Genomic DNA, 14,679 nt, shown 5'->3' with positions numbered 1-14,679 from the left:
GCTAGGCATTTCCACCGAAGACCTAGCCCCCCTTTTCAATTTGTTAAAAGGGAGAGATGACCTTAGTTCTCCTAGGACCCTCACTCAGGAAGCGAGAACCGCACTGGAGAAAGTTCAGGAAATAATGTCTACTAGACAGGCCCACAGGTGCCAGCAGGGTCTCCCCTTCAAATTTATCATCTTAGGCAAGTTGTCACACCTCCATGGGATGATTTTTCAGTGGGAAACTGTCCAGGCAAGGAAAGGTGACCAGGTCAAGAAAGATCCACTCTTAATTATAGAGTGGGTCTTTCTCAGTCACAACAGGTCAAAAAGGATGACAATGCCACAGGAGCTGATGGCAGAATTGATCCGGAAAGCAAGGATTCGGATCAGAGAATTGGCAGGGTGTGACTTTGACTGCATTTACATTTCCTTAAACCTGAAATCAGGCCATCTGTCTCAAGCAATGCTAGAGCAATTTTATCAAGAGAATGAAGCCTTGCAATTAGCACTAGATAGCTACACAGGCCAAATTTCGATTCACCGACCGGCCCACAAAATTTTCAATTCAGATGTTCAGTTTTCATTATCACTGACAAGTATTCAGAGCAGGACACCTCTAAAAGCACTGACAGTTTTTACTGACGCGTCTGGTGCGTCTCACAAGTCAGTGGTAACTTGGAAAGATCCCCAAACTCAACAGTGGGAAGCAGATATTGCCAAGGTGGAAGGATCACCCCAAATTGCTGAGTTGGCCGCTGTAGTCAGAGCTTTTGAGAAGTTTCCCGAGCCTTTAAATGTAGTTACTGATTCAGCTTATGTTGCAGGTGTAGTGTCTAGGGCAGAGAATGCTGTGTTGCAAGAAGTTTCCAACATTCCTTTATATGAATTACTTTCCAAGTTAGTAAGAATTATCTCTTGCCGAGAACAACCCTTTTATGTGATGCATGTTAGGTCACACACAGACCTGCCGGGGTTCATTGCAGAAGGTAACCGCAGAGCTGATGCTCTTGCCGCAGCAGCCAAGATGGCCCCGCTTCCAGATGTATTCCAACAAGCAAAGATCAGTCATCAATTTTTTCATCAGAATGCACCTGCCTTAGTTCGGCAATTCCACCTGAAGCACAAACAAGCCCAAGCCATCGTAGCCACGTGCCCTTCTTGTCAAAATCAGTCACTACCCACCTTAAGTGCAGGAGCAAACCCTAGGGGCTTACAGAGCTGCGAAGTGTGGCAGACAGATGTAACCCACATCCCATCATTTGGCAAATTTAAATATGTCCACGTCTCCGTGGATACCTTTTCTGGTGCCATCTATGCTTCTGCCCACACAAGGGAGAAAGCCAGTGAGGTAAAGAAGCATTTCATGCAAGCCTTTTCCACATTAGGAATCCCTAAGGTCATCAAAACAGACAATGGCCCAGCGTACAAGTCCAAAGACCTTCGGAGCTTCCTGCAGCAATGGGGAATAGAACACAAAACAGGCATCCCCTATTCCCCGACAGGCCAAGCTGTGGTGGAGAGAGCCCATCAGAACCTAAAAAAGGTTCTTCACCGACAACGTGAAGTTATGAAAACGGAGACCCCTCAAATCCAGCTGTCCAAAGCGCTGTTCACACTGAATTTTTTGAACTGTACCTATGAAAACCTTAACCCACCTATTATAAGACATTTTAACGAGAACAGTCAGCACAAACTAAAAGTCCGTCCACCAGTCCTCATAAAGGACCCTGAAACTTGGAAAATAGAGGGGCCCCATGAGCTCGTAGTCTGGGGTAGGGGATATGCGTGCGTATCCACTCCCTCAGGCTTGAGATGGATCCCCTCCAGGTGGGTGAGACCGTACATTCCTAAGGTGTCAAAGGACAAAGCTACAACACAGGTAGCCAGTGCCTGCTGGAGGAGAAAGCGCCGTCAGACTCTTTAAAGTTAAATTGTTGTTGCCTGAACCTTATCCCTAACAATTTTTATTTTCAGTTTTAGTGTTTTCCTTTGATCTGAACTCAGCCCTGCTGTCATCAGAATGAGCCCCATCCTTCCGTTGCTTCTGTTGACAGCCGTCCATCCAAGTCAGATGTGGATTGTTCCGCAGCCTCAGGCAAATGTGTGGACCACCCTCGCCAGAGTCCTCAACCAAGACCACATTTGTCTGTCAGCCTCTTCTGTGTCTGACCCGATGTCCACTTGCCTTGTGGGGATCCCATCTAAATATGATGAATTTCCGCCAGCATTAGCTGCTCCCCTTCTTCCAGTATATAATCCGTTATCCCCTTGGACAAAATTAATTGATAGACAAGCAGTAGCAGAAAAAGAACCCCAAGAATTTGAACTCCTTGGTTCTGCCAAGGCATTCTATTGTGTTCAGTTTATGTTTACACCAAAAGATCAAGTAAACTTGTACCATGAAGTTAAACAGTTTAAAGTGAATTATACGGCAAAATTTTGGTGTAAGAAAATTTCCCAAGTAGGAATACCTTCTACCCCTGATAATAAGCCCCGTGCCCTCCCTAAAGGGTTTTTCCTCATTTGTGGTGACAGGGCATGGGCAGGCATCCCCTCTCGTCTAATCGGAGGTCCATGCACCATTGGAAAGCTGAGCCTGTTTACACCCAACAAAACCCAAATCGTGGATTGGCGAACCAAAACCAGCGCTCGCAATTCGGCCCGCAAAAAGAGAGATTTAAGGAATCTGGACCCAAATTGCGATTCTGAAATTGTACATTGGTCCAAACCAAAAGGAGTTGCGATCACCGTGTTTTTGCCATGGGTATCTGCAGCTAAAGCTCTAGGTGAATTATCACAGCTAGAGTGTTGGGTTGCTAAACAGGCCAATATTACATCAGCTGCACTTTCAGACCTCCTGGCAGACGATGAAACAACAAGGCAAGCCACCCTACAAAATCGTGCTGCAATTGATTTTCTTCTCTTGCTACATAATCATCGTTGTGAGGAGTTTGAAGGTCTCTGTTGCATGAATCTGTCATCCAAAGCTGAAAATGTCCACAAAATCATCGGGAAGATGCAACAGATGGTCCAAGACATCAAGCAAGAAACAGCAGACTGGATGGACGGACTTTTTCAAGGATGGGGACTCTCGGGCTGGGTCAGATCCATATTGAAATCTGTATTTTTAGTTTTGTTTGTTCTTCTTGTTATTTTGATCAGTTTTGGGATCATCAAGAGCATTGTGACCAAACTGATATCGAAAGCTATTTCCCCTTTAGAGATCAATCAGGTGACTGTTCCTGCCTCTTCTGAGGAAGAGACAGAAACCTCTGCAGAATTTACAAAACAGCCTTGGTTTGCTGATGCTTGATATCACTCCGAGCTGAAATTTAATGTCTAGGTGCCTCTCCTTTTTATTTAAACGAAAAGAGGGAGATGTTGTAGTGTGTTTTTATATTTTGTAATACTTTGAAGTAGTTTTGTTTTGTATTCCAATATTTTCCCAAATGGTTTATCCCAGACTGTACTCCCCTCCCTTTATCTGTGTTATCCCTCTCCTGGGATGAGATCATTCCCTAAACCCCCACCCTGGCTCTCTGTCTATCACTCAGCATCCCAGCCCCCCATCCAGAAGTTTCGGTCCAAGTTGTCGAGTGATTTGCCAGAGGCCAGGGGTCAGCCCCCCAGGCCTAGTCCCATATGCTGTCCGATATGCCTGTCCCCCAGTATCTATCCCCCAGAGATACCTATTGGTCAGTAAATGTTATCTGCTTTTGGTTTCCTCCCCCCTTTAAATGTGAACTCCGGACATCCCCCGGGGCTCTCGGCAGGAGGCCCCCTGAGGTGCAGGAGCTCCTTCGGGACTCCTAGAATAAAACCTTGGATTAACCCCTGCTGAGAGTCGGCCCCTTCTCTTCTACCGATGTCTCTGCTGTCTCTGCTGCAGCGAAGGCAACCAGCCTAAGTGCCCTCAGTACCCTCGGGGCACAGACAGTGTCCCCCGCTGTCGGCCGTGTCCCCCGCTGTCGGCCGTGTCGGGGCTGCCCTCCCCGGTGTCTGCCGACTCGTGACTGGCCCAGGGTTCCTGAGAGGCTCGCAGAGAGACTGAGACACCTAATTCTTAGTGTGTCTTTACAGCAAAGCTGCTAAGCATAAATTCACAGGATTTCATTAACCCTAGATTTCTTTGGCATGTTGTTGTGCTTCAGGAAGGGAATTCCCTAATTTAGTGCTCCTACTGACGGTCTCCAAATCACACTGCTGCTTGTTCCCTCCCTCCTTTCCCCTTCCCTGCAGTGGGATGGAGAGGAGAATTGGAGGCACAATGGCAAAGATCACAGGTTTTGGTCTATGAATAAGAACAATTTACTGGACACAGGAATGAGATAAGAAAATGAATAGTAACAACAATACTAATGACAGAGGGTAGAAGAAAGGAAACAGTATTGCTCACTGTGGAAACTCCCAACAATAGCCAATGCTGGATGGCTCTGTCTGCCACACTTTCTCAACCCAAGGGGACCCCTTCTCCCTTGAAGGATCCCCTTCCCCCCACACCTGGCAATGACATGACGTGGTCTAGAATAACCTCTGGGTACTGGCCATGCTCCCTCAAGCATACTGAAAAAATTAACCCTGTCCAGGCCAGAACCAGGACACCTATGCATGCTGACAAGTATGAACTTGCTTTAAGGCAAACATCTTCAAGGTCTTCCAAGTAACAATTCAGACACAGTAGATGGCACCCTTAACATCAGCATCTGCAGTAATTTCTGCTTCTGCAAGGTTGCTGTGTACCATTTTCAAGAGTCTTGATAATGCTAGGGATATACAAATCCTAGCAGGGAAACCCCCAATCTCATCCTTACACAGAAAAGGTAAGCTTTGGATAGCAGTTGCCAGATATCCAGAAAGTTAAAGAGGGCTTCCAAGCTCACTCCTCTCCTGCAACTTCACTGGAGGAATCTTGAATTTGTTTGGGGTAAAAGGTCATATCTTTCATTGCTGGGCTTAACAAAACACCACCTGAATGTGACTGTAATGGTGTCATTAAAATATATTTATAGCCAGGTACCACCTTTAAGGATGACATAATACTGCAACACTGAAATCACACCATAACAACTGTACTACCTTCACTTGACAGTTTTTGCCATTCACAATACTTCTCAACAAAATATGAAATTGTGGCAATCACTGAAGCAAGTGGTTTTTTCAGCACATATTGGTGTACACAATGCACTTAGTTTCTTGGTCCATAATTACTTATAAATTTGGTTTACCCCAATGAACACAGATTATTTTCCAGGATTCTAGTTTGCCTGACATCCATGAGTAATTTGCCATTAACCTCTAGTGATTCAAGACTCTGTCAACTACAGTAGTGGGTCAAATCTGTTACTGACATGCTGGTGTAAATTCAGGACCAAATTTGATTTGACCATGACATTTAGAATGTATTCTTATTTTAATATATTTATGTATGTATATGAAATGTATATATGTACATTTATGTATGTGTATAGATTTAACAAACCCCAAAGGAAAACAATGTGATTAGAATACTAACAAAAATATCCAAAATGAATTTCATCCTTTTTGAGACCATTTATCAAACTGTATCTTTTTTTAATATAAATTGTCAATTGTCATTTCATAATTTGAGTACTCCAAAAGAAACAATTAAATCTAAGTAATCAGACACCTACTGTTTGAACTGACTGCAAACTCAAGTCTAGATTATTCCTTACACTTCATTCTGCACTTGGATCAATGTCTAGGAGTTCCCTATTCAAACACTCTTCCCAGATTTTAAGAACAGTTTTTCTCAAGTACTTAAGGAATAATTTCTCACCAATTGAAGAGGCTACTTGATGGATGTGGCAAACAGAGAGGTTTAACAGAATGAAGATAGTACCATGACATAAAAATGGTTTCTTGCACATTCTATCATTCATCTGAAAACATCCTTCAGAAAAGTTTTCTGCAAACCAATAAAATCTCAGTTTCAAAGGGACATTAGGCTGTCACCTAATCCAGTCTCCTACTGAAAGCAGGATTACATGAAAACTATCAGGAAAGTGGACTCTATTAAGAAAGACATGCTTCAAAACTCTTTGAGAAGAAAAACTGACAAAACATTAAGCTGACAGACAGTAATCAACTAAAAGGCATTTTTCCCAATGTTTATTGAAAAAAAACCACACAACATGCATTACTCATACTTACCTTGCAGAAACATTGGTAAAGTGCATATATGATGATATGACTACACCTATCCTTCCTTTTCCTCCCTGTATTAGGAAAAAGGGAATCATAACTTATGCATTACATTATTTGGCATTATTATAATTAAGACCCATACTAAATACAATTTCAAGGTAAGAGATTCAGAGTCCTTTCTCATGTACCCTGGGTTGATGGAAAGGTGGAAATAATGGGTAGCAGCTTATCCGTTAATGTAAGCTGGCTGACAAATGACATAAAAAACACTAAGCAGGATTTCTATGTGCATGCCTGTCAAATCTTACCAATTAAGAGGAATCAACTGGGAAAAAAGAAAAAAATTGTATGAACTACTCTAATTTTGTATTATTTTTTTAGTGATCATTCACAATTGCAGCATAGACAATGCTGCAATTCCCGGGATGAAATGCTATAATATACCTATTTTAGAAAGAATAGTCCTTTCTGGCATGTTTTCACATTTTTACCTCCCCAACACCTGAGATTTATAGTAACTGATTTTCTTTGGATAATTTCAAAAATGTTCTAAAGTATTTTTAAATAATTTACATGACAAATGCAGTAAAATTTAACATGCAGTAATTCTCACAGATTTCAAAATATTTTCAGTCTCTCAGCTGATAGTAGGTGGCTGTATCTATCTCTGTAGCTGAAAACATATATTAGCCAAAGGCATTAATCAAAAACATGCATTATCAGTTTGTATATGACTGTGTACCTAGAAATACTTTGCTCCCTTTTGTGCCAAGTATGGGCTGTTTTCCTGGCTGCATTCCTGCAACTAGTAAGATTTCAAATGCTTCATACAATAACATTCTGCCTGGAAGAATTTGGGACTGGAGACTACACAAACCAGATTTGAAGTTTCCATCCCATTATCACCATCATTTTGTTTAGAATAACATCTCCCAGTGAAACAGAGATAGGTTTGCGTCAAGTGTCATGAGCGCAGCTATCAATCCAGTTCTGAATTCATTTTATCCAAATTTAACTAAGGTCTTTCTTTATTTCTGTTTATTGTGAGCAAGCAGGAGGAAGCAACACAGCACACTGGTAGCTTTACTCTAAGGCACTGCAATGATGCTGTCAATTAAAACCTTTCAAAAGAATCCAGAAGGTCCTTAATGACCTTATTTCCTACAACCACACACAGTCTAAAGAGATGATGTGTGATACAGTACCTATCTTTTCCAGCAACAAAATTCATGAGTGTCACAGAACATGGAGAGTTTTCCATCAAGCTGGAAAAACCTCAAGCTTCTAAATACATTTACAGAAGTAACAGTGATCTTTGAAGGGTGAACTAACATCGGTTCATGCTATACCTGCAGCAAGGGCTAGGACATAAGTCATAAAAAAGAAATCTTTAACAAGCATGGAAGATCAATGGATTTCAGCTTATTTACATCAACAGAACATCTGGCACACTATTGCCAACACTGAAAACAGATCTAACTTTTTATTTTTTTAAACAAGAAGAGTAAAGAACATTTTTTTTTAAATGAATACAAACTCATCCACAGCACTTACTCTGCAATGGATCACCACCACATGTTGAGGATCATTGTCCAGCCAGGACTCCATAGCCTTGCAGATGGTGCACACCTTATCAAGAAGTGGAGCATGGAAATCAGGCCACCCCACATCCATAATCTGCAATTAAACAAGTAACATTTACGAGAGACACCTTGACTCTAGTATCACATACTAAAATCTGGATTCAAATAAATGTCATGGTTGAAAGTTTTCAAAACTTTTCCCATCTCAGATAATCATGCAATTCAATTGTCTTGGATTGCTTACAGGTCTCTAAAGGGGAAGAGGGAATTTGTGTTTTTTTAAGATACTAGTACTTTTATAAAAACAAATAAACAAAAAACTTCCTCCTCCCCCTCCTCACCCCATCCCAATCTCACCAACCACTTAGAAGTGAATGACAACATTTCTGAAGAGCTTGATTTTTTACATGATTTTTCATTTAGACTGTCTGGTATTTTATACCAGCAAATTCAAATAGAATTAGAGCAAATAATGATTTTTGATGGCTTTAATTTTATTTTCAATTTATTTCCTTCATGTGCAACATGATTAAGCATGTAAAAATTTTGTTCAGATTTTCTATTCACTACATAATACAGTTTACTAAGCCTATTTTTATTATATGCATAGTTACTAACAAAACATATGCAATACATACATATTATGCATTCAACATATGCCTAATATTAAAAAATCCATCCTTCATGATCAATAAAGCATGCAAAAAGTTAAACTTGAGAGAGGTTTTAGTACTTTCCTCAGGTAGCTTATCTCTGTAAATCTACTGCTGTAAATACACATCTGTGCCACTCTATCTGGCCTTATAACAGATGCTGAAGTGTACCTGCACACCATTTCTTACAACAAACAAACACATGAATTAGTGAGAAGGAACAAGAGTCAGATGTCAATTATTATGAAATTCTCTATGACTTTATTGTGCAGAGAAGCAACTACTCAAAGATAAGGGAAAAAGGGAAGTCCTTATCTGAATCAAGTTCACTAGCTTCCGCTGACTGAATGTTACAGTATACAACTCCAATATCCTGTGACTGCACAAAATAAGTATACTTGAAGTAAAATTTGTATCACCCAACAGAAGTTTTTCAGAAGTCACAACAGGCTTATGGTCCTGTGTGTGAAGTCTAAGAAAATAACAGGAATAGCTGTGTAAAACACAGATCTAACAGACACAAAACAGAACTTGAGAAAAAATAAAAAAGGGATGCATGTGGGATGTTTTAGTATCTTCCAAAACTTCTTCTCTTACTCTGTATATCAATACTTGCATAGCTTCAGGGTTTATCAGGCATTTTAAGTTGTATTTAACACTAGAAAGCTATGTTACTGAAGACAGTCGATACCTTTGGGTTAAGCTTGCCAAGGTCACACCTCTTTTCAGAGAGGTTAAATACCTGTTCAGAAAGAAAGAAAAAAATATTAACCATCAATAGTCTATAATTTATGTAGTAAATAGATGTATTTGAAACATAAAAATTACCAGAAACTACAATGATATGGCTTAACATTTGACATTAGGTAGCACTAGCAAATGTATTTTAGATATTCAATTATTTTACAATGAAACTAAAGCTAAACTTAAATGCACATTTTGAAAAAGGACAATTAAATTCTACTACATCTTATTTATTTCACATGGCTTTGAGTCAGAGGTATACTGAGAGACCTGGCTACCATGAAATATAATGATGACCATAAGAATTAACAATAAGAAGTCTGGGAGGGTGGTGCACTGTTAAATATTTGAATTTGCATTCCTGACAAGTATTGGTCTATCAAAACTTTTCAGGGAAGATATGACATACCTATTTAACTACAACTTAGACTATGAGATCTTCCAACTCTTCTGTTAACCCACTAAATAGCAAGTTACCCTCTACTTACTGTTTACTTTACAGAGTAAATGAAAAGCTAGACTGCAAAATGAACAAAAGAAAGCAGTGTATACAAGAATAATTGACTCTTTCATTAGAAAGTGCCTTAAATTAGTATCAATCAATAACAAAAAGTTGAAATACCATTACTCAAGAACTGAAACAATGCTAATGAGGCAGACTCTCCTTCACAGCGTGGCTATTTTACATGCTGAGTTATGTACAGATGGCATAATCATTGAAAAAGTCTCATTAATTACACTGAAAGAATGGAATAAATAGGTCATAAACATGAGAAAGAGTAAATATGAGGCAAGTCCCTTATATAGTTTAGTACTACCCAAGGACAATTTAAGAACCCTTTTCTAAAGTGTAACACTCTTCTAAAGTATTACCCTTTTGCATTAACCAGCACTCTCATCAGCTGTCTAAGCAAAGAAGCCAAAAACTGAACAGGTTAAAGCAACTACATCACTGTACTTATCCTTCCTGTAATACCAATAGTAAAACAGGAATTAAATTGTCTTCTATAAATGACACAAATTTTTTTGTAATTTTCTATTAGCTTTCCTATTTGGAAAACAAAGTAACAGAGAGGTGTAGTTCTCAATACTGAATACTTAAAATGAGTGCTAAAGCTATATTAAGAAATCAATTACCTAAAATTTTCCACAGAAAAAGAAGGGGTGTTTGACAAAAACTTTTTTATTCATCTTTCTTATTGTATTTATATTTAAGAACAATTAAGAATTCCTATGTCAGGATACAGTCCTGTTCATTATGGGTATTTATAACTGCTGGGTCAGACACCAAACTCAAAGATGCTGTTGTACCCCAGTCCCCATCAAGCTACAGTGATCACATTGAGATACTCCAGGAATTCCAACAGCACAGAATAGAAACAAGAAGGTGCAGGAACCAACATTTCGCATACAACAAAGCAAGACATCATAGAAGCCTTTGAAGAGAAGTATATGGTATAAATACATGCCATTGTGTGTTGTTTTTGGCTGGGGTAGAGTTAATTTTCTTCACAGTACCTCATATGGGGCTGTGTTTTGGATTTTTATTGAAAATGGTGTTGATAAAACAGGGATGTTTTCATTATTGTTGAGCAGTGCTTACACAGTCTCAAGAGCTTTTCTTTTTCAAGAAATTTTTTTCTTTCCAAGAGCCTTCATACCACCCCACCAGTGAGTGGGCTGGGTATGCATAAGAAGCTGGGAAAGGACAGAGGCAAGACAGGTGATCTCAACAGACCAAAGGGATTTTCTATACCATATAACATGCTCAGCATATAAGCCAAAGCAAGGAGGGAGCAGTGACATTCAGAGTGGTGGTGTTTGGCTTACCAAGTCATCATTTTGGCTTATGAAGCCTGGCTGTCCTGAGGATGGTTGAACATCTGCCTGCCCATAGAAAGCAATTAATAATTCCTTGTCTTGCTTTGCTTGTGTGTAAAGCTTTTGCTTAACCTGTTAAACTCATCCTATGTATTTTCTCACTTTTACTCTACTGATTCTCTCCCCCATTCCACTGGTGAGAAAGCAAGGGAGCAGCTGTGTGGGGCTAAATTACTGGTTGGGATTAAACCATAACACAGTGGAAGATTAACTGCATCCCTTTTGGTCCCTCTTTGGCATATCCTAGGTCTACTTACTTATATTTTGGTACAACAAAGAGGAGCATTAACTTCAGTTTCTAATTTTCATCTGTTGGAAAAGTCATGTTTCTTCTGGGAACCAAAGCCTACAGGGAATATGGTTTTTTAGGACATCAAAGCAGAGAAAGAATTCACTGTAAACTATCAACAGACTTTAATCTCTGGTCTCAGACTGTCAAAGTATAATCCTCTACTGTTAAAGAAAATTAGATACTTAGGGGATTTTTTTCGTATTCTTCATACCGAACAGGAATCAAACGGGAAACAATGTGTTCACTCCCTTCACTGTAGTGAAAGGAAAACAACTAGAAAAAAAATGATAAATGCTGTAGTATATGTTCTGTTATCTGAGACCCTGACCCAATAGAAGAGTAGAATTGTTCCTATCACCTTCAGCAGGACTGCTGAGTTGTATACCATTTCATGGAGGTTTTGGGGTTTTTTTTCTTTGCTGATTCACATGTGCCTCTTGAGCAGGCTGAAGACGTATTAAAACATGAGAAACAAAAGGTAGTTTAAAAACAAGCTCTCTGAATCTACAACCTGGATGTGCTTTGTCAGGTTATTTTGCAAATTTGCAGAAACACATTTGGAGTAGATGGCATAAAGCTTTCTTTTTATCAAGATGGCTGATTTCCAAAGTACCCATTAGAAAATAAATTAATAAATAGAACAGAACTAAAACAAAAAATAAAAAAAATCCCACCTTTGCAGGGGAAACTGACTACAATCCCTTTCAGAGGCAGAGACTACAATCCTTCTGAGACACTAAGGCAGAGACTACAATCCTTCTAAGACCAGACTTACCATATATCAGATTTTTGTAATACAGTCAAGTATTAAGTGAGATTAAGTGTAGTGGAGAGACTACAAGCTTACACTGTTATTGCATGGAAATGGCCAGAGAACAGGTGAATTTGAACCTATAAAAGCTTTACACACAGGTCACCTTCACACTATTACTATCATGTGCCTTATAAGCTACCAGTGCCTGGTGGAAGGGAAGCCAAGGGCAGCAAGGCAGCTGAGGACTTCAGTCCATATCACAAGTTCAGTCTGGTTTATAATGCACCTATGGCATCTCAGTTTGTGAGAAGAAGAAGATGTGTATAAATCATGAGTGGAATCTCTCCGGCAACTAATTTCTACTGTGAATGAAGTTCATATTCCTTAAGTCATGGATTTAATTCTAACAATTAACACACAATACCTAAAGAGACAGTACAAGAAAAAAAGTAAATAAAATATTGGCCTTGTTTCAAATTCACCCTCATAGAACAAGCTGAGACAATACATGCCATGGCAGTAGCCAGTAAACAGCACAGGAGATTAACAGCTTTTTGTCAACATTTAAAAAAAAATCTGCACAGAGAGCTTACTATATATTTGTTTGATTTCCTGTAGAAAATTAAATGGCATGAAAAATGCACCTAAACAAGTTAATGAGGAAGAGCTGGACAGAACACAGCAACAGCAACTCTACTTTTAAATGTTGCCTTCACAAGTGAAGACATGACAGTGACATACTATCAGATACCCACCTGAGAACCCTGATATAGCTCACTGCTACAAGCAAAGAACACACTCCTCATTGCAGGGTATCTTTTAAGAGCTGGCTTTGGACAATGAAAATGGTCAGTGAAATTATTCTTCAGCATTTGACTATGTGTTATCACCACACCAACACAGAGACTGCAATGCCCCAGCAAAAGAAGTGTTTTCAATATCTAGCCACTTAAAACACTACTGAAAATCTTGAACTTGGCTTACAAGGCTGTAAAGATGGCCCAAAGAGTGAGTTTTAGTTTATAAGTGTTTATGTGGACATAAAGTAGTCTTCCTGCATGACAAAGGAAGATGTGTCACAAAATGGCTGATCTTACACATACCAAGTAATTATCACCATGTTTGGATTTGAGCATTTGTGTTACTTCTTGTAGATTGTGGAGGTAAGTTTCCTCAGAACAGCCAGCAGGGAACGATACAGCAATAATCCGCTCTGTGATGTAAGTGAGATCAAGTTCAGAGCCTTCCTCCATAATGTGATCAAAGCCTGCACTTCTGGAAGAAATTAGATGTGGCAGTTTAGAGCAATGTAGCCAAGAAGAAACATGGCATATTAATGAGAAGAAATTGCAACTTAGACTCCTACACCCAAGCATCAGATTTTTCCAATAATTTCATTACAAGTACAACTCACTAAATGGCTACAGAGCTCGAAGTATTCAGTTCAGAACACAAATGGAGTTCTTCACCAGAATTCTTCACATCAAAACTGCAGTGAAAAAATCTCTGCAACCAATAATGTGGAAAATTAATACAATCAATTTGACAAATACTAGCACAACAAATTTGTTAGTCAAATAGAAATGTATAGGTACTTCTGTCTGTACCTATCTCTCTGTAGAATTCTGTAAATGCTTTACAGATTGGAAGTTTGACCAGCAATCTGTAAAACACTGCAGATCTTGAAGCCTGCTCTGAGTAAAACTGAAGTGAATCTAAAACCAGTCCCCAAAATACAATAGACATGAATATAATTAAAATAATTTCACTGGTTAGTCTACAAATACTTCTCTTTCTTTTCCAGGTGATGGAACTTTAACACAACTCCGTCCTTCTTAATGAAATATCAGAAGATCAGCTCAGTAAATATGTCTAGTTGTTCTCTCACAAAGGCATTGTAAAAATGGAACTTGCATAGCAGATCATATCTTGCAGAAGACTGAACTCACAGAAATCACAACCACAAATAACAAAGCCTAAGCCCACCGCCACACCACATAATGCTGCTACATAAATTTGAAAGAAATACTTGCCGTGATACTTTGTCACAACTGAAAGATGAGTTCTTCAAAACACTGCTGGAATTCTGGAACAAAGAAAGCAGAAAAATCAATCCAGAACCTTAACTTGCTGTCACTGATGTCAATGTTTCTACCTTTTTTCTTCATTTATGATTTGAAAGACTATAACAACAAGAGGATACAAGAGGATCATTGCCCTATGTTCTGAATGCAAACACTGTGGTTATGCCCAAGTTTTGTCTGACTTTCTACTACTTCCATCTCACTACTGCCAGAAAAGTCTTTTGTGACATTTTTAGTGTTCTTCTTGGCATTAAGATTAGAGAAAATATAGCGGGCTTTGAGAAAATGCAAATTGAATTTTTGTATAAACCTGCAAAAGAAGTTCCTCTCCACTGATTTTCTTATGACAATATTGAAATATATACTTCTGTATCAGACTCCTGAAAATTTATTCCTGGGTATGTGTAGTAGTTTACTTTCGTAGTTCCATTTCTTCAGTAATAGTATGAATGAAAAAGTGTAAAAATATACTCCCACATGAACCATAGTAATAGAATTTTTCTCACCTAATTGTAGTGGCCTTAGATTTAAGCTCCAG

The 14,679-nt window shown here is 39.1% G+C and overlaps 1 protein-coding gene across 1 annotated transcript in view; it reads right to left on the bottom strand.

The window, feature by feature from the left end:
- The window catches only part of TNS3 (tensin 3), a 133,738-nt gene extending 120,413 nt beyond the window's left edge, over positions 1-13,325 (bottom strand). Inside the window, exons 1-4 of the mRNA XM_066557580.1 lie at positions 13,161-13,325; positions 9,078-9,128; positions 7,705-7,827; positions 6,157-6,221 (exon numbers count right to left, since the gene is read on the bottom strand). Of these exons, the coding sequence (XP_066413677.1) occupies positions 6,157-6,221; positions 7,705-7,827; positions 9,078-9,128; positions 13,161-13,310 (389 nt within the window). The 5' untranslated portion in view covers positions 13,311-13,325. The remainder of the gene's footprint in view (positions 1-6,156; positions 6,222-7,704; positions 7,828-9,077; positions 9,129-13,160) is intronic.
- Positions 13,326-14,679: the final 1,354 nt, after the last annotated feature.

This window comes from Molothrus aeneus, chromosome 1 (genome assembly GCF_037042795.1).
Source record: "Molothrus aeneus isolate 106 chromosome 1, BPBGC_Maene_1.0, whole genome shotgun sequence".
Lineage (NCBI taxonomy): Eukaryota > Metazoa > Chordata > Aves > Passeriformes > Icteridae > Molothrus > Molothrus aeneus.
Note: the sequence above shows the minus strand (reverse complement) of the source record. Positions and strands in the feature narration are given on the sequence as shown.